Genomic DNA, 21,763 nt, shown 5'->3' on the forward strand with positions numbered 1-21,763 from the left:
AGGCACCTAAAGGACTCTCAGACCATGAGAAACAAGATTCTCTGGTCTGATGAAATCAAGATTGTACTCTTTGGCCTAAATGCCAAGCGTCATGTCTTGAGGAAAGCTGGCACCATCCCTACGGTAAAGCGTGGTGGCAGCATCATGCTGTGGGGATGTTTTTCAGCAGCAGGGACTGGGAGACTAGTCAGGATCGAGGCAAAGATGAATGGAGCAAAGTACAGAGAGATCCTTGATGAAAACCTGCTCCAGAGCACTCAGGACCTCAGACTGGGGCAAAGGTTCACCTTCCAACAGGACAACGACCCTAAGCACACAGACAAGACTATGCAGGCGTGGCTTCGGGACAAGTCTCTGAATGACCTTGAGTGGCCCAGCCAGAGCCCGGATTTGAACCCGCTCGAACATCTCTGGCGAGACCTGAAAATAACTGTGCAGCGACGCTACCCATCCAACCTGACAGTGCTTGAGAGGATCTGCAGAGAAGAATGGGAGAAACTCCCCAAATACAGGTGTGCCAAGCTTGTAGCGTCATACCCAAGGAGACTTGAGGCTGTAATCGCTGGCAAAGGTGCTTCAACAAAGTACTGATTAAGGGGTCTGAATACTTATGTAAATGTGATATTTCAGTTAATTTTGATGTGTGCAAAAATGTCTAAAAACCTGTTTTTGCTTTGTCATTACAGGGTATTGTGTGTAGATTGATCAGGAAAAAAATATATTTAATCAAGTTTAGAATAAGGCTGTAACGTAAGAAAATGTGGAAAAAGTAAAGGGGTCTGAATACTTTCCGAATGCACTGTATGTGTATATATACAGTGTGTATGTATGTGTGTATATACAGTACCAGTCAGAAGTTTGGACACACCTACTCATTCAAGGGTTTTCTTTATTTTTACTATTTTCTATATTATAGAATAATAGTGAAGACATCAAAACTATGAAATAACACATATGGAATCATGTAGTAACCAAAATAGTGTTAAACAAATCAAAATGTTTGAGATTCTTCAAAGTAGCCACCCTTTGCCTTGATGACAGCTTTGCACACTCTTGGTATTCTCTCAACCAGCTTCATGAGGAAAGCTTTTCCAACAGTCTTGAAGGAGTTCTCACATATGCTGAGCACTTGTTGGCTGCTTTTCCTTCACTCTGCGGTCCAACTCATCCCAAACCATCTCAATTGGGTTGAGGTCGGGGGATTGTGGAGGCCAGGTCATCTGATGCAGCACTCCATCACGCTCCTTCTTGGTCAAATAGCCCTTACACAGCCTGGAGGTGTGTTGGGTCATTGTCCTGTTGAAAAACAAATGATAGCTCAAACCAGATGGGATGGCATATCGCTGCAGAATGCTGTGGTAGCCATGCTGGTTATGTGTGCCTTGAATTCTAAATAAATCACTGACAGTGTCACCAGCAAAGCACCCCCACACCATCACACCTCCTCCTCCATGCTTCACGGTGGGAACCACACATGCGGAGATCATCCGTTCACCTACTCTGCGTCTCACAAAGACACAGCGGTTGGAACCAAAAATCTCAAATTTGGACTCATCAGACCAAAGGACAGATTTCCACCGGTCTAATGTCCATTGCTCGTGTTTCTTGGCCCAAGCAAGTTTTCTTATTGGTGTCTTTTAGTAGTGGTTTCTTTGCAGCAATTCGACCATGAAGGCCTGATTCATGCAGTCTCCTCTGAACAGTTGATGTTGAGATGTGTCTGTTACTTGAACTCTGGAGCATTTATTTGGGCTGCAATCTGAGGTGCAGTTAACTCTAATGAACGTATCCTCTACAGCAGAGGTAACTCTGTGTCTTCCTTTCCTGTGGTGGTCCTCGTGAGAGCCAGTTTCATCATAGCGCTTGATGGATTTTGAGATTGCACTTGAAGAAATATTCAAAGTTCTTGACATTATCCGTGTTGACTGACCATCTTAAATGATGGACTGCCGTTTCTCTTTGCTTATTTGAGCTGTTCTTGCCATAATATGGACTTGGTATTTTACCAAATAGGGCTATCTTCTGTATACCCCCCCCCCCCCCCTTGTGTACAAAGCTGTCATCAAGGCAAAGGGTGGCTATTTTGAAGAATCTCAAATATAAAATATATTTTGATTTGTTTAACACTTTTTTTAGGTTACTACATGGTTCCATATGTGTTGTTTCATAGTTGTGATGTCTTCACTACTTAGAAAATTGTAAAAATAAATAAAAACCCTTGAATGAGTAGGTGTTCTAAATCTTTTGACCGGTAGTGTATGTATATATATTTTTTACTTCTCTAGGGATATAATTATTGTTTGGATAACCTTATTTACTATTATGTATTTTTTCACTGTTTATGTGATGCGCACTGCAGAGAACACCGGAAGAAGAATTATCAATGAATTATCACAGTGAATTATTGTAATGTTTGTTTGTGCCAACTGGCAATCCTACAGAATAATACGAAATGCTCTGAGACCAGGTTGAACTGTCATACCCCATCAGAACTCAAAATATAGGCTTGTTTTACTCCAATGTTTGTAAACAAAGTAAGTGTAAACAGCAACTGTATATCCTAAAAACATGGTTACAACTATAATTTTGATATCATGGATAGTCAGTCCTTGCCTCCATAGCATAGTCTATGGATTTGAGAGTGGTTGCATTTCTCAAGCCCCATCCCTCAGCTTTTTACTGAAACTGTGGCTTTGTTAATGTTTCAATTAAGGATTGCCACTTCAAACACCTTTTAATAGAGTAATAGTGTTATTATATGGTGCAATCCTCTAGTGCGGCAGTCCCAAACTGGGGTACGCTTACCCCCAGGGATATGCGCAGTGCCGTCGGGGGTATGCCAAATAAAAGTGTGATTCACATTTTCAAACAGTCCATTTAGTTTTTCCAACGGGGCTATACATTTGGGTGATGTTTTTTTCTCGCCTGAGTAGCCTCATTTCACTGCCAAAAATACAATTAAACCATCTAGTGTTCAGCTAAATAACAACACAATGGCAAATACAGGTAGCCTAGTCAAATAATTAACATCCAATCACATTAACCGTTACTCTCTTGGGAATTCCACTAACAGTCCGTATGTAGCCAAACGTAGCTGCTACTCATTCCGTTTTGCTCGAAAATGAGTAACAAAAGTAAGTCCATAGAGACACATACCAGCTCTACTGGTAGTACTGCTACTACCAGCAGTACTACACCTGCACCTGTAGACGACACAAGTTGTTCTGCTTCCTCGAGCACATCCAATGCTAGCATCAGTAATTCTACATTTGTTGCTAGCCCAGCTAGCATGGACACTGACAGTTGTTTGTCTGATGCAGCCGAAGAGCTACTGCCCCCTTACCCGGGAAAGCACCGAACAACAGACAGGGACGTTGGACCATCGAAGAGGCGCAAATATGATGAGACCTACATTGATTTGGGGTTCACTTATATTGGGAGTAGTGCCTTTCCTCAGCCACAGTGTGTTATATGTGCAAAATCTCACAACTCGATGAAACCTTCACTCTTGCGCAGACATTTAGAAACGAAACATGCCAATTTGAAAAATAAGCCACAGGAGTTGTTTGAGGGAGAAATAAGACTACTTTCGTGTAGTAAGTCATGTATAAAAGCAACAGATACCATTAATAAGAAGGGGCTAGATACATCTTATATGATGAGCTACCGAGTGGCTAGGACAGGCAAGCCCCATACTATTGTGGAGGACTTAATTCTTCATGCTGCCGCGGATATGGCTGGGACAATGCTGGGGGAAAAGGCCCAAAAACTATACAGACAATTCCTTCATCAAACAACACTGTTTCACAACGCATCAGTGACATGGCAGGAGATGTTTTGAAACAATTACTGCTTCGCATACAAGCCAGTGAATTCTATGCGTTATAGCTGGATTAGTCAATAGACATGGCGGGCCTGGCACAGCTCCTGGTATATGTCTGTTACGTTTATGGGGGGTCAATTAAGGAATACATCCTCTTCTGCAAACCACTGGAAACCAGGACAACAGGAGAGGATATTTTTTAAAGTACTGGACAGCTTTGTGACATCAAATGGACTTTGGTGGTCAAGATGTGTTTGTATCTGTACTGATGGCGCAAAAGCCATGACAGGGAGACATAGTAGAGTGGTAACGCGTGTGCAAGCAGTTGCTCCCGACGCCACTTGGGTACACTGCAGCATCCACCGAGAGGCTCTTGCTGCCAAGGGAATGCCTGACAGCTTGAAATACATTTTGGACACTACAGTGAAAATGGTAAACTTTGTTAAAGCAAGGCCCCTGAACTCTCGTGTATTTTCTGCATTATGCAATGATATGGGCAACGACCATGTAACGCTTTTACAACATACAGAAGTGCGCTGGTTATCAAGGGGCAAAGTATTGACACGTTTTTTTTAAATTGAGAGACAAGTTTAAAGTTTTCTTTACTGACCATAATTTTCACTTGTCTGACCGCTTGCATGATGACGAGTTTCTCACACGACTGGCCTATCTGGGTGATGTTTTTTCTCGCCTGAATGATCTGAATCTAGGATTACAGGGACTCTCCGCAACTATATTCAATGTGCGGGACAAAATTGAGGCTATGATTAAGAAGTTGGAGCTCTTCTCTGTCTGCATTAACAAGGACAACACACAGGTATTTCCATCATTGTATGATTTTTGGTGTGCAAATGAACTCAAGCTTACGGACAATGTCAAATGTGATATAGCGAAGCACCTGAGTGAGCTGGGTGCGCAATTACGCAGGTACTTCCCGAAACGGACGACACAAACAACTGGATTTGTTATCCCTTTCATGCCCTGCCTCCAGTCCACTTACCGATATCTGAACAAGAGAGCCTCATCGAAATTGCAACAAGTGGTTCTGTGAATATTGAATTTAATCAGAAGCCACTGCCAGATTTCTGGATAGGGCTGCGCTCAGAGTATCCTGCCTTGGCAAATCGCGCTGTTAAGACACTGATGCCCTTTGCAACCACGTATCTATGTGAGAGTGGATTCTCAGACCTCAGTAGCATGAAAACTAAATACAGGCACAGGCTGTGTGTGGAAAATGATTTAAGACCGAGACTCTCTCTAATACAACCCAACATTGCAGTGTTATGTGCGTCCTTTCAAGCAAACCCTTCTCATTAACCTGTGGTGAGTTGTTCACAATTTTTGATGAACAAATAAGGTTTTATATGTAAGATGGCTACATAAAGAGCAAAATTATTGATTATTATTATTTGTGCCCTGGTCCTATAAGAGCTCTTTGTCACTTCCCACGAGCCGGGTTGTGACAAAAACTCACACACTCATTCTTATGTTTAATAAATGTATCGTATAGTGTGTGTGTGTGGCAGGCTTACAATGATGGCAAAAAACAACATTTGAGAGTGCGCTGATCCTGGTGCTAGAGGGGGTACGCAGCTGGAGGTTGAATGTTTGAAGGGGTACAGGACTATAATACGTTTGGGAACCACTGCTCTAGTGAGTGAGTTACTTTTGCGTCGTTAATATCAAGCAAAACTCGAGAACAGTCGAGAACAAAATGATATGTATTGCATACAAAAATAATGATATTGATAGCAAAACAAAATTTTGCCAGGAAATAATTTCTAAATGCGAGAACAAATGAATTATAAATGGATGCAAATGTTTTTTCTTCTGTGAAATACATTTTATGTTTTGGCACGTTTATTCAAGCAACATAGCACCATGCATCCCACTGCTGGATTGCCTCTAAAGCTAAGCAGGGTTGGTCCTGGTCTGTCTCTGGATGGGAGACCAAATTTAGCTGGAAGTGGTCAAAAATAAACGTGTGAAAAATAAATGTCACATGAAAAATTTACATGTGAAACATCACTCGTCTGAAAACCACGTGTCTGGCTCGTGAATAATAAAATAAATACATTCACATTTTTCAGATGTGATTTGTTCACACGTGTCCGAAAACCAAGTTTTTTCACATCTGATTTTTTTTCATATGTTTTTCTTTGTTTTTGTAAGGGATACCATTGAATGGCCAGACTGAGCTAGGTGCACAGGGCAGATCTCTCAGCAGGCCTCTGTGCTGAGCTGCCATCAGACCCAGGCTCCGATCAAAGATCTGCAGTCGGTTTGCCATAGGGATCTCATTCATCACTTCTGTTTATCAATAACATTCTCATCGTCAGAGCGTAAAATAAAAATAAAAATATAAACAGATCTGAAGTCAAGGCAACCTTTTGATTTTGATTGTAGGAAAATCAGAGCAATATGGAAAGGCAAGAGGAGAGAGAGGGCCTGCTTCTCAACCCCTTCCCTCTGCACAGCTTTTTCATCCTCGTGTTTACTGTAGTAAAAACGCAATAAGGCAACACTTGTTTCGCAGCTAGGTTAATGGGTACATTTAAATGAAGGCGTCTGTTTGGTCTCAGATCTCTATTCACCTGTGTATTGGGGTGGGGTTGGGCTGGAGAGACGCTAGAGCGCAGGTGAAAGAGGGACAGGTTTGTGTGGCTAAAGACTACCATTAGGGGCCTGTAAAAGTCTGGTTTGCACAGATGGAGGCTATAGCTAGGGGGTATGTGGATGGAAGGAGCTAAGAAAACATAAGGACATCATAAAAGTGGAGGCAGGGATAAGTGGAAAAGAGGGACCTACCTTAAAGTTTGGAGTTCACTCTAAACGTCATGGAAATATTTCAAAAATATGAACTAACCTCAGTGAAAGCCTAATTAGTGTTTACTTTTGCCGCAGGAATGGTTGGTGGAGATTCCAGCTCAATGTGTTTAATGAGAGCAGCTACATGGGCCAGGCAGGGGAACATCCATGGTTAGGAGTCTTTTATTTCTGGGCTAGACTGTTAAATAGGCCCCCATTTGAGAAGTATAGCACACATTGAAAATGGATTTGGCCTCAAACTGTTACAATGTCTTCAGGCTTTCCCCCGTAAACGTTTTGTGGTGTTATCATTTGGCTAAAACACATATGATTTATGAATGCCTGAAATGGAAGCTAACCTCTCTTCATTTTGACTGGAGAGCTGCAGCTCTACTTGAAACGTTCAGTTCAAAAACCAAACGTTATGTAGACGTTATATAGACGCACTGAGAGATTGCTGTACCCATGGCAGTGTTGAATTGCCTTCTCTTTTTGGACATTCATAAAGCCCTCATCAGATTGTCTGTCTTGTTTCCAGGCCTCTGGTTTCTATCAGGAGAGTTTCTCTCTGCTCTCTTTGTTTGCTTTGGAAGGTTTACACCGTAACTCTATCACTTCTCTTCCGCCCCTGATTGGAGATGTGGGTATGTGTGCTGTGCATTCAACAAGCCAAGACAAGGGACTCTGAACCCCAAAATTACAGCTGACTGTTTTCTTTGAACCCTGTTCAGATATAAAGTTGACATAAGCGGACATGAAAACACAATTTGCCCTGCTGTTACTGTTTAAAATAGAAGGTATACATCTGGTTTCCTCTTCTCAGTGGAGTCACTGCTTTCAATATATTGGTTTTTACAACTGTCCCGAATAGGAATACAATTAAGCCAGACTGAATAAACCTGAGTAAAGGATGTCACCACAGATGTTTTATTACGATTAAACTTAAAAAAGCATAAACCTTATCATACAGAATGCCCTCAAGGACATGATGCATATTTTATTTAATGCAAACAGTAGTGTTACTTTTCAAGAACAAAGGAAAGAATACACTGGCCATCCCGGATCAAATGAAACATCAGTGTGGGAGGGATGTTAAAAAAAATATATATATATTTATCTGAAACCGATGTCGTCCGCTTGGAGCAGGCAGCCATGGTTGGGACAGCTGGAAGCACTTAAAATGTTGTGCTGCTGAGAGCAGTGCTGCAGACTGTTTATTGCATGAGATCTGCAGAGTGCAACAGTCATTTCCAATTATGCTCCCTGGGCCGGCTCCTAGGGCCTGTATTGGCTCTCTGAAGCACCTTCACACTCCGCTTTGCTCCAACCTCTGTGTGTGGAAACCAAGCAGCCCATAGAGACTCCATTAATCAACATATTAACCCTTTGAGGAAAGAGATTCTAGAATGTTCTATTTGGAATTGTACAGTTCTACGAAAGAGATGATCACTGGATAGTTGATATTGGGACATTTGTATTCCACAAAGCGTTAAACCTCTTAGACACAGGGGCAAACATACAAAGCCAAAAGGGCAGCATGGAAAATGGCTTGTACCGATTTGAACACTGTACTACTCGCAATACATCTTTAACTCTGCTTATATGTGCACATTTCATTTTATTATATTTGGATAGATGACCTCTGCACACAATCACTCCAAATGAATTGGCCTTCATGTGCAAGCACAAGCACAAACACATACAATGAGGGAAAAAATTATATGATCCCCTGCTGATTTTGTACGTTTGCCCACTGACAAAGAAATGATCAGTCTATGATTTTAATGGTAGGTTTATTTGAACAGTGAGAGACAGAATAACAACAACAAAAAATCCAGAAAACGCATGTCAAAAATGTTATAAATTGATTTGCATTTTAATGAGGGAAATAAGTATTTGACCCCTCTGCAAAACATGACTTAGTACTTGGTGGCAAAACCCTTGTTGGCAATCACAGAGGTCAGACGTTTCTTGTAGTTGGCCACCAGGTTTGCACACATCTCAGGAGGGATTTTGTCCCACTCCTCTTTGCAGATCTTCTCCAAGTCATTAAGGTTTCGAGGCTGACGTTTGGTAACTCGAACCTTCAGCTCCCTCCACAGATTTTCTATGGGATTAAGGTCTGGAGACTGGCTAGGCCACTCCAGGACCTTAATGTGCTTCTTCTTGAGCCACTCCTTTGTTGCCTTGGCCGTGTGTTTTGGGTCATTGTCATGCTGGAATACCCATCCATGACCCATTTTCAATGCCCTGGCTGAGGGAAGGAGGTTCTCACCCAAGATTTGACGGTACATGGCCCCGTCCATCGTCCCTTTGATGCAGTGAAGTTGTCCTGTCCCCTTAGCAGATAAACACCCCCAAAGCATAATGTTTCCACCTCCATGTTTGATGGTGGAGATGGTGTTCTTGGGGTCATAGGCAGCATTCCTCCTCCTCCAAACACGGCGAGTTGAGTTGATGCCAAAGAGCTCGATTTTGGTCTCATCTGACCACAACACTTTCACCCAGTTCTCCTCTGAATCATTCAGATGTTCATTGGCAAACTTCAGACGGGCATGTATATGTGCTTTCTTGAGCACGGGGACCTTGCGGGCGCTGCAGGATTTCAGTCCTTCACGGCGTAGTGTGTTACCAATTGTTTTCTTGGTGACTATGGTCCCAGCTGCCTTGAGATCATTGACAAGATCCTCCCGTGTAGTTCTGGGCTGATTCTTCACCGTTCTCATGATCATTGCAACTCCACGAGGTGAGATCTTGCATGGAGCCCCAGGCCGAGGGAGACTGACAGTTATTTTGTGTTTCTTCCATTTGCGAATAATTGCACCAACTGTTGTCACCTTCTCACCAAGCTGCTTGGTGATGGTCTTGTAGCCCATTCCAGCCTTTGTAGGTCTACAATCTTGTCCCTGACATCCTTGGAGAGCTCTTTGGTCTTGGCCATGGTGGAGAGTTTGGAATCTGATTGATTGATTGCTTCTGTGGACAGGTGTGTTTTATACAGCTAACAAGCTGAGATTAGGAGCACTAATCTCAGCTCGTTACTTGTATAAAAGACACCTGAGAGCCAGAAATCTTTCTGATTGAGAGGGGGTCAAATACTTATTTTCCTCATTAAAATGCAAATCAATTTATAACATTTTTGACATGCTTTTTTCTGGATTTTGTTGTTGTTATTCTGTCTCTCACTGTTCAAATAACCCTACCATTAAAATTATAGACTGATCATTTCTTTGTCAGTGGGCAAAAGTACAAAATCAGCAGGGGATCAAATACTTTTTTCCCTCACTGTACATAAACATGCATGCATTTATAGCCTATGTGCTCACAAACAACCTTTGTCTATACATTGTTTGGCTCAACCTGCATACGTGCAAACACAAACACGCAGGCACCATGCCTATATTTAATACCATATAGTTTTGCATATTATATGTGCAAATGGTCTCAGGATGGTTTTTATATGGCAGGCTGGTGCATATGGGCTTTTTGCTCTGTGAAAATATGGAAGTAATTAGAGATACCAAGAGAACATTGCTCAACGGTTGTGTTCTAAACAGCAAAGCAACTGGCTTGTGAGGTGCCCCAAAGGCACGCAGATGTGTATATTTTGGTTGTTGAAAATCAGACCACAAAGAAGGAAAACAATCAACAAAGCATAGTTGAATAAATGATTACTGTTGGTGGTGGTGTTTCACTGAGCGTGGAGACAAAGAACCACTATGGTTAAACTTTTATTTTATTTACGGTCATTTGTTCCATACACACGTACTGTATAGGCTGTTAACGGTTACGGTTCATACTGCTTGGTCACTTCTGGTACATTTATGTATACAGTAGTACTCACCCCTTCTTGTCTTGTCCCCTTCTCCAGGATGAGTTTCATCCGTTCATCGAGGCCCTACTGCCGCATGTGCGTGCCTTCGCCTACACCTGGTTCAACCTGCAGGCGCGCAAACGCAAGTACTTCAAGAAGCACGAGAAGAGGATGACCAAGGAGGAAGAGCGGGCGGTGAAGGACGAGCTGCTTGGAGAGAAGCCCGAGGTCAAGCAGAAGTGGGCGTCGCGGCTGCTGGCCAAACTCCGCAAGGACATCCGGCCCGAGTGCCGTGAGGACTTTGTGCTGTCCATCACGGGGAAGAAGCCCCCCTGCTGCGTCCTCTCCAACCCTGACCAGAAGGGCAAGATGAGGAGGATCGACTGCCTGCGCCAAGCCGACAAGGTATGGAGGCTGGACCTGGTCATGGTCATCCTGTTCAAGGGAATCCCGCTGGAGAGCACGGACGGAGAGCGCCTGGTCAAGGCGGGGCCGTGCAACAACCCCATCCTCTGTGTCCAGCCACACCACATCAGCGTCTCGGTCAAGGAGCTGGACCTCTACCTGGCCTACTTCGTACAGGAGAGAGGTACGTGCACTGCCCTCACACTCACACACATTCTCACAGACTCTTTATAGTCTTTATCATCATATCACAAGTTAGTCAACTGTTGACCATTTAGAATAGTTCATATATTTCCCCCCCATACAGTAATGGCAAATCAGTCTTAGAATTTTGACACCTATGTGTTTTACTAGGAACAGACAATAGGAAGGAAGTATCCTTATGCGTCAGTGACATGTCAGTGCTGCAGTAAGGCTCTGTAGGAGGAAGTCTACTTAGATGCTGTGTCATAGTGAAAACTCAGTGGATGATCAGGCCTGTCCAGGTGTGGTGTTGTAAACGCACACATCCTGCAGCAGCAGACCTGGCACCGTGCTCTGTGACCTTTTAAACAACTGTTTTACTGTCAGTCACACAGCGCTGAGCTGTAGAAGTTAGTTTGTCTTGGAAGGAGAGAGATGGACCGTTAGCGAGAGGAAGAGAGAGAGAGAGAGAAAGAAAAAGTCCTGACAGTGTAAATCATTTTAAATGAGCATGGGTTTCGAACGCCAGCCTCAGAGATGTGTTAAAAGTTACAGTGTTGTATAAAAGGGTGTAGCCTGGTAGTTAGCGGGGAAAGCTGGGCGCCAGCTGATGCACAGGCAGGCGGGCTGTCTCTTAGGGCTGGAGCCAGCAGACATCAGCCAAGACCTCTCTCTGCATCTCCACTGCTACTTGGCTCATCCTCTGATGGGGCAGCTCTTCCCTGGCCCCTGCCGTGGGTCCCGATCAGCCTGCCAGGCCACCCCACATAATCCACAAACAGTAGGATAGACACACAATGGGCCTGTGTGCCCACTATTAAGGCGAATAGGCTGTTCTATTAGGCGTATTTAGTGGCAGGGAGGAGCACAGCCTGTCATCAAATAAAAAGATCATAAAAACGGAATTATCTGCTACTGTAAGCCTCTGTTACAATGCAAACGGTTTTGAAATATTATGGGAACAATTGGCGTCCGTATGCAGTTAAAATAATAATTTAGCTGTTTTAAATACTGAACGCTGGGAATCAGCACTGCAGAAGACCCTCCTCAGCCCCTCTGTGTGTGAGTTGACCCCAGCAAACAGACAGGGTCTTCTCCGTGGCGTGTGTGTGTGCGGGAGCAGTGAAGTGTGTGTTTATGAGTGCATTTGAGAGGTCAGTGTGTCAGGATGATGTAAAGCGAGTGTGAGGGGGTGATTGTGTGTGTGTGTATATATATGAGTGTGTGTGTGGCAAGGGTGAAATTGTGGTGTAGATATTTAAAATGCATTTCCTCCAATTCTACACACTTTGACATTACTTATTATGCTTCTTTTGAGGGGTATTTTGAGAGCAAGTAGAGGGGTATTTAGAAAAACAGTAAGTGGAAGGATAAGTGAAAGACCCCCCCCCCCCCCCCAAAAAAAAAAAAAATCACATTGAGGGGGGAAAACAGCTAACTTGCTGCATTTCAGCACATTTTGCCATAGGGCACAGAGAACAATTTGCAGTTTTATAATGCTATTCTACACATTTTTTCATGAGTCTGAGAGAACATTTTACAGTTTTAAAGCTAATTTCCTGCTACTCTACACATTTTGCCATGAGGCTGAGAGAAAATGTTGCGATTTTAAAGTAACTGTAAAATGTAAATGTGAATATACTCATATTTGTGGCCAAAGCATAAATTGAAGAAGAAAAAAAAAACACTTCAAAAACCCACCTCAAACTTGTATCTCAAACAGACCGTTTAAAAAATGCTTGCTATTTCCTCAAGAGGATGATGTCATTAATATTTTTTATGACCAGTATACACCCACACCATTATGTTGTTGGGGTACGCCCACACCATTCCAACACAGAAAAGCTTATTTTTAACATACGTAATAAAAAATATTGGAAGGAAAACTATTTCACTCATTGTGAAATAGTTGTAATACATTTGAGGTTATATTTCATAGAAATCTGGAAACACCGGACAGTTACTTTAAACGTTGACACAAATAACGGCTTTAAACTGTATAACTGATCAATGCACCATCATACCAGGTCATTGAAATAAAAATAAAAATAAAATAATTGATGAATAAGATATTTGGCTACGGAAGTGCCTTTTCCTACTGATCTCTACAGCAGGGATCATCAACTAGATTCAGCCGCGGGCAGATTTTTTTTCTTGACCCGATGTTAAGGGGACCGGAACATCAGGGGGCCGATGGTCATGACCATACACTGAGTGTACAAAACATTTAAGAAACACCTTCCAAACATGCTGACCACACCGCCCGCGTTGCGTGCGTGAGCGTTGCAAAATAAATGTACACATACTTGTTATTCAATCATTTCATCCAAACTGCTCACACGCCTCAACGAGCGTCTGTAGCCAGGCGCTAAAATAGAACTTGATTCTATTTTTGACACTTGACGCGCTGCAAGTCCCGCCTCTCCCATCTCCTCATTGGTTTTTAGGAGCATATACCCACGTGGGTCATTGAAAGATTAACTGAGGTCCACACTCCAGTCAAAGTTGGTTGCCAACCGCCATATAAAGTCCACAGAAGAAGAATACTGAAGGAGGAGAAATTACTAAAAACTAACTAGGTTTCCCCTTTTATCTGTGGATTAATTGTTGGAGTAGAGAACACACGATTTTGTGTGACTCAAAATGGGTAACAATTCTACAAAGATCTAGAAAAAAAGGACCTTGTGCATTTCAAGGAAAATAACAAGCCAATGTTTATATCCCAGGACAAATTAGCTAGCAACAGCTAACTAGCTAAATGTCCATTAATGTTTCATGTGTTTCGACCTGTCCCCAAATTAATATAGTTGGTTCAGAGTTTGTTTTGATATCTCAACCTGCGTGTTCTGATCGTGTCTGGACTCTACAAGGTATCGAAAGCGGTCCACAGGGATACTGGCCCATGTTGACTCCAATGCTTCCCACAGTTGTGTCAAGTCCTTTGGGTGGTGAATCATTCTTGATACACACGGGAAACTGTTGATTGTGAAAATCCCGGCAGCGTTGCAGTTCATGACACAAACTGGTGTGCCTAGCACCTACTACCATACCCTGTTCAAAGGCACTTAAATCTTTTGTCTTGCCCATTCACCCTCTGAATGACACACATACACAATCCACATCTCAATTGTCTCAAGGTTTAAAAATTATTCTTTAACCTGTCTCCTCCCCTTCATCTTCACTGATTGAAGTGGATTTAACAAGTGACATCAATAAGGGATCATAGCTTTCACCTGGATTCACCTGGTCAGTCGATGTCATGGAAAGAGCAAATGTTTTGTACAGTCAGATTATATCTCTATTATGCGTGGAAATATTTTGGAACAGATTTCCAAAATTAACATCACTTGGAGCTGATTTGCTGGTGTTCAATGTTTTTATGTAGATAGCCCTATTTGGTAAAAGACCAAGTCCATATTATGGCAAGAACAGCTCAAATAAGCAAAGAGAAATGACAGTACATCATTACTTTAAGACATGAAGGTCAGTCAATACGGAATATTTCAAGAACTTTGAATGTTTCTTCAAGGGCAGTCGCAAAAACCATGAAGCACTATGATGAAACTGGCTCTCATGAGGACCACCACAGGAATGGAAGACCCAGAGTTACCTCTGCTGCAGAGGATAAGTTCATTAGAGTTACTAGTCTCAGAAATTGCAGAAATTCACGGAGTTCAAGTAACAGACACATCTCAACATCAACTGTTCAGAGGAGACTGCGTGAATCAGGCCTTCATGGTCGAATTGCTGCAAAGAAACCACTACTAAAGGACACCAATAAGAAGAAGAGACTTGCTTGGGCCAAGAAACACGAGCAATGGACATTAGACCAGTGGAAATGTGTCCTTTGGTCTGGAGTCCAAATTTGAGATATTTGGTTCCAACCGCCGTGGCTTTGTGAGACGCGGTGTGGGTGAACTGATGATCTCCACATGTGTATTTCCCACCGTAAAGCATGGAGGAGGAGGTGTTATGTTGTGGGGCTGCTTTGCTGGTGACACTGTCTGTGATTTATTTAGAATTTAAGGCACACTTAAACAGCATGGCTACCACAGCATTCTGCAGCGATACGCCATCCCATCTGGTTTGGGCTTAGTGGGACTATCATTTTTTTTTCATCAGGACAATGACCCAACACACCTCCAGGCTGTGTAATGGCTATTTTACCAAGAAGGAGAGGGATTGAGTGCTGCATCAGATGACCTGGCCTCCACAATCCCCCGACCTCAACCCAATTGAGATGGTTTGTGATGAATCGGACCGCAGAGTGAAGGAAAAGCAGCCAACAAGTGCTCAGCATATGTGGGAACTCCTTCAAGACTGTTGGAAAAGCATTCCAGGTGAAGCTGGTTGAGAGAATGCCAAGAGTGTGCAAAGCTGTCATCAAGGCAAAGGGTGGCTATTTGAAATATATTTTGATTTGTTTAACACTGTTTTGTTTACTACATGAATCCATATGTGTTATTTCATAGTTTTGATGTCTTAACTATTATTCTACAATGTAGAAAATAGTAAAACATTTAGAAAAACCCTTGAATGAGTAGGTGTATCCAAACTTTGAATCTGCCTGTTCTGAATATTGGGGGGGGACATGTCTCCCCCCATCCCCCGTGGCAATTTTGCCTGTGTGTGTGTGTGCAGTGCGGTGGCCCAGATAGGGTTACTCAGCAACAGTGGAGGCTGCTGAGGGGAGGACAGCTCATAATAATGTCTAGAACAGAGCAAATGGAGTGGCTTCAAACACAAAGAAACAATGTGTTTGATACAATTCCACTCATTCCGCTCCAGCCATTACCACGAGCCCGTCCTCCCCAATTAAGGTGCCACCAACCTCCTGTGAACAGCAATAGCTGCATCCCAGGGCAGGCTGTCTCCACAAGCCAGTCAGATTGAGACCACACAGCCCCGATTCACACACAGGCCTCCCACCCCTCCCTCTCTCTGCAGCTACGGATGCTGACATTCATTACCTTCTCATGTCACCACCAGTATCATCATGCAGTTGTACATACTGTACTGTACAGTACTCCGCCGTACAGCCCAGCCCAGCCTGTGGATGTTCCTTGCTATGCACACTGTCCTGGTGTGATTTTTGTGTGTGTGTTGTGTAGGCTACATTATCAATAATTGCTTTAATTTCCCTGAATGTTCTTAGCCGAAATAATAATAATAATAATATGCCATTTAGCAGACGCTTTTATCCAAAGCGACTTACAGTCATGCGTGCATACATTTTTGTGTATGGGTGGTCCCGGGGATCGAACCCACTACCTTGGCGTTACAAGCGCCGTGCTCTACCAGCTGAGCTACAGAGGACCACAAAGAGTTGGCACAGTTGCATTGGGTAATACTTTTTTTCGTTCAGCAAAAAAAACTTAACTCAAACAACACATTTTAACCCAGCATCGTCCTTGAGGATCCAATGCATGCAGGAGTACTGCACTCTGCTCAATTAGTAAAGATATGGCATAAAATAACTTTTTGTAAAAGTTTTCAAGTTTGTTAGCTTAGTTTGTTTTCTTCTTAATTATTAATATCTTGGTCTTTTTATTTAGGATATTTTTACACATTTCACTCTGAATATGATTGGCCTACTGTACAGTGTATCTGTAAAGCTGAAAGCCTTTCTGTTCTGGTCAATCTGCTGTACTCATTTAGATTGAATAAACATGGCTGTTCCTGTGGTGAACGGAAAAAGGAAGATGGCAGAGAAAAAGAATGGCACTGGAAATTGTTTCTGTCCTCAGCTGTGTGTCTCCGCCACTGATCTACCTCTGGCCGGCTGGCCCCTCCCAGTAAATCCTATCACCCCCCCCTCATTAGTTGACCTTCACCCTGAATCGTCTGGGTCACGGTGCTGCTCGGCCTCCCTATCACCTGACCTGCCTAATAGCCTACAAACCCCTGGCTGTAAACACTCAGATAAGGAGCTGCAGCTTTTCACTTTCACTCAGACCAAAGAAAGAGGGGGAAGGAAGAAGGCTAGTGCTGAGAGAGGGAAAGGAAGGAGGCGGGGGAGGGGGAGAGAGGCAACCAGTCAGCATTTGTTCTTAAAGGCACAGACCCCCCTTTCAGTTTCAAGGCTATGTTATGCTCCGCTTCCTTCAACAGAGCTCTCTCTCCCCCTCCTTCCTCCCTCCTCCCTGCTCTCATCTCTGAGTTGGACAGAGTGAACAGTGTTAGCAGTGTTAAGCCATCAAACGGCAACGCTGTGTGTTGGTCCCTGCTCATTTGCTGGCCTGTGTTTTGGTATCTTTACTAATTGAGCAGAGTGCAGTACTCCTGCATGCATTGGATCCTCAAGGACGATGCTGGGTTAAAATGTGTTGTTTGAGTTAAGTTTTTATTGCAGAACGAAAAAAAGTATTACCCAATGCAACTGTGCCAACTCTTTGAACACGTTCAACTTGTATTGTGTCATTCAGGATTTTCCAGATCTCGTGTTGAAATACTTTTTTATTAAACTCAATATGGCATAAAAGTTGTCATAATAGATTGTACGGTGGTTTAACCAATTTCATAAAACACTCTTGAGAGGAGTGCCAAAGTTCTAAGTGAGCACATACTGAGAAGCCGAGCTGTCTCTGCCTTGAACTGCCCGTGAACCCCTCCCATCTGCGGGCTCTTCCATCTGCAGCCACAGCACTGCACAAAAACAAATTGTGGTTGTGTGTATGTGTGCACTGTAAAATGTAGCTGTTATCTCACACAGACTAAAACTACTACACTGCACTGTACTGTACAGAACAGTTGTCTCTGTGACCGTTGAACGGTATACCGTAAGTCTGCACCATGCACTGTGGCGGCTGCTGTCTGCTGCTGCAGAGATCATTCTCTCTCCGGCTCAGTCAACAACACGCATGTTCAGTCAACACAGCCACAGAGGAATGTGCTCCGCGGCTCTGGCAACGGAAATTTAGAAGGGGCGGGAGGAGGAGCGAGCCACCTTAGGTCAAGTTCAGCTGTGTTGTTTGCCTCTGATAGGGGGAGGTGTTCTGCTCTCGCCTTATCTCTTTTAAAGGGCTAGCGCCTGGAGTTCTCTAACAGCCAATGAAACAGGCTGTGATAGACACTTGATCTAATTATATCACCTTGGATGGCTAAAAATGGTACTGTGAGCTGCCCTCCATGTTTTGCATTCCTTTCCCCCTCTGGTTATTATCAAATATCACTGCCAGTAGTTTGAAGGTGCAGTAGTATGACTGATATGGAAAGAAACCAGGCTTGAACCAAGCTACATTCATTGGTAGACCACGTTGTTCAACATAGGAATTGGGTGGTGGTGTTAATTACTGCTTGATATTCAAACACAGAAGTTTGAAGGTAAACAAGATATTAGTCCATATTGTCAAATATGATTTGCCTTTTGTTTACTGTAAATAGAGTTATGTATCCTCTCGGTCTCTACCTCCTCTGGCCCCTAGAGCTCCCATTCCCAGTGGACAGAAATAAAGCTTGGACCTGAGCCTGGCCAGGAGTCTCACTTTCAGCCTGCTGGAAAATCCATGGGGCTGACCCCTTTCCCCCTCCCTCCCCACTCCAGCTTGCGCTTGGCTGCGTATGTCAATATGAAATGAAGTAGAGCAGGGAGTTGGTGGCTGTGATTCCACTGTGTTCACCTTCACAACCCTATATTTCACTATTATCACGAGGCTTCTACACTCACACACACATAGATACTGCCAGTGTGAGAGAGGAGATGGATAGAAAGGCAAGCAAGAGATAAATAGAGCGAGGGAGAGAGAGTGAGTGAGAAAATACAGTAGATAGCATGCGAGAGAAGGAGAGGGAGGTCACGGGTGAAAGTCAAAGACATTGCAGCGCTACGGTAATCAATCTAGTAGATCGATGGGCTGGGAGTGTGCTGGCAGATTGCAGGCGGGTCGTTCCATGAATAGAGTACATTTTGGGTAGTGTAACTTGGTAAAAAAAACTAAAGTGCCATTAAAGTAACAGGATTGACCTTAACAGGGTTGAGATTTTCATCTTAAATCAGCCATTACTCCCCCTTGTGACAGGGGGAATGGAAGCTTGTTGTGTGCAACAGGGAAGTGCAATTAAATGCAAGCTTCACTATTTATTTATTGTTAAAACATTTGTATAGCCTATCTATGGGTAACATGGTTGACATTTTATGCTTGACTCGCTCAGTTTTCCATCACAAAACACCAGACAATGGCCCAAAAAAGAGTAGAACCAGCTCACCTGCTTTTACGCTATCATTTCAGTATTATATGTTAAATGTTTCTTTTGAAAAAATTATTTTAAAAGGAATAGTTTCACCATATTAAAACAAGAGTTCAGTTCACGTAACAGGGTTGACCTTAAAATGAGGGACAGAAGTAAATTGATCACTAATCACATGACATTGATTATTTTCTTCAGAAATGACTTTGTCAAAGCAAGAACATAACTAGGGCTTTACAATGATGGTGAAAACTTGGCGATATTTTGGGTTAAGTGGATTAAAATCTTCCTAGAAGTCGGAAAAACATGAAGAGGGACCTGTCAAAATACTGATGTTTGGCACTTTAGCAAGTCTTTATTCATATTAAAAATCTGATTTATAAAAGTTTCATGTGGTCTATATTAAAGAGCCACTGAGCATGTCGATTGGCACGTGTGTTTTTCTGTTGCTCATTAGAAAAACGAGTTTTCAGTCTTGGAGGTGTTTCCTGACTGATTCCGAGTTTGGTTAATGATGTTTGTGCCCCATGAGACACCTCAAAATCCCCAGAATGAATCAAGAAACTCAAGAAATCTGTAATAAATGTTGATGTTTTTGCCAAGGATGTTTTAGTTGTGCAATTTTACATCTAACTAAGGTGTTTGGTGCAGTATTTCTCAAGTAAACAAATTTGTGACGGGTTGTCTTATGTAAACAAAGTCGGGATGCTGGGCAGGTCTGTCTCACTGTCTATGCTATTGGATAGAGAGCAATCACCGCAGTTGTTCACCCTATGTTAAGGGACAAATGTACATTGTCAAATCAAAACCCAACCTTCATTTACCCATTGTGACGCAAGGATGTGCCAAACTCTGTTTTAGAAGAGACTGAATTTATGACCAAAATTATCCTATTTACACTTTGTAGTAAATTTTGACACTAGAATAACTGTTTTTGCCACATAGGCTGTTTTCAAAGGGATTAGTTGCTGTTTAAAGGCAGTCGCTCTTTAAAGGGAACTTAATTTAATATAAAACGCTTTTAAAATTCAATATTGGTGCAAAATTTCTACTTAAAATATCAAAGGGACGCTAAATATACTCTATTCGTGGAACGACCCAGGCGTTGTGCTGAGTCTGGGCTCTGTGTTGGAGAGATGTCAGTGGACATGTGAGAGAACTCAGATAGGCAGGCTGGCCGGGGTGTGAGAGGATACTAATGTGCCTGATTACTAGGAACACTAAACAACACAGACTGACTCAATAAGAGATATGCCTGTATGCTGTGTCCCACAAGCAAATTGTTTTGTTGGCTTTTTTTTACCATAATTTTCTAGGTGTTTGTGTTTGCATAGGAAGTATAATTTTAGCACAGCAAGTGGTCTTGGGCATACATCAATATCTATTCATTTGGACTGATTGTTAAGTGAGGACTTGGATTTAGCAACACGTCCAAGAGAACACTTGTTTACTTGCCTTAAAATCGTCTACCAATTTTTGAAAATGAAATGCGAATGCTGTTTTCAGATAATGCATTTCAGGTTCTTGAAGAGAGGTAAGACACTTACAACTCTATACTTCAGAGTTTTGGGTCAATGGTTATTGCGCCATTTAAAGTAAGCGTTGACTGGTGATCAATTTCATTTGAACTTAGGCCAAATCAGGAAATAGGTGTATATTTAGAACATAATTTTTGGGGTAGTTATCAATAACAAATTCCACTCACCAAGCTCAATAATAGTTGAAGAGGCTAATGGGATAGAATTATATCTGACATTCTCTAAGTTGATTTTCAAGCAGAGCACTTTGACACATTGCTCTCTGAGTCCCTGTGCTGTAAGAGTGCTATTTAACACCCCCACCAAACCATTATGAGACTACATCCTCTATGCTGCTGTAACCCAACTCACAACGTTACTCATAATGTTATAGCTAACAAAGAGCTTACCGATGACTCAAGTTTTATATTAAATCCGCAAGCTATATCCCTGCAATGTCTCATTGAAGATCTAGATCACTTTTCTGGCCTCTCTGGACTGAAACCTAATTTTGATAAGTGTACCATATTACGTATTGGATCTTTAAAAAATACAACTTTTACATTAAGCTGCAGTTTACCAATAAAATGGGCTGACGCTGAAGTAGACATACTTGGTATTCATATCACAAAATATATAAATGAGCTCTCCACAATTAATTTCAATAGAAAACTAGTAAAAATAGACAAGATCCTGCAACCATGGAGAGGTAAATACCTGTCTATTTGTGGAAAAATTACACAGATTAAAACTCCTCAGTCATATCTCAGTGTACTCACTTACTTATGGCGTTTTTCAAATCATATGAGAAAAAAGATTTTGCTTTATCTGGGATGCTAAACCAGACAAGATAAAGCGTGCCTTTCTATATAATGAATATGAACTGGGTGGGTTGAGATTATTAAATATAAAATCACTAAACCTCTCTCTAAAAGCTTCACTTATACAAAAGTTGTACTTGAACCCAAAATGGTTCTCAAGTAGATTACTAAGAAAAGCAAATCCATTGTTTAAAAATGGCCTTTT

The 21,763-nt window shown here is 42.4% G+C and overlaps 1 protein-coding gene across 3 annotated transcripts in view; it reads left to right on the forward strand.

The window, feature by feature from the left end:
- LOC311131551 (nuclear factor 1 C-type-like) overlaps nt 1-21,763 on the forward strand; it is a 113,654-nt gene that overhangs the window by 25,883 nt on the left and 66,008 nt on the right. For all 3 annotated transcript variants that reach the window (XM_084164601.1, XM_084164599.1, XM_084164600.1), the window contains exon 2: nt 10,503-11,034. In XM_084164601.1, coding sequence (XP_084020727.1) covers nt 10,503-11,034 — 532 coding nt within the window. The remainder of the gene's footprint in view (nt 1-10,502; nt 11,035-21,763) is intronic.

This window comes from Coregonus lavaretus (assembly GCF_964263955.1).
Source record: "Coregonus lavaretus genome assembly, chromosome: 6".
Classification (NCBI taxonomy): Eukaryota; Metazoa; Chordata; class Actinopteri; order Salmoniformes; family Salmonidae; genus Coregonus; species Coregonus lavaretus.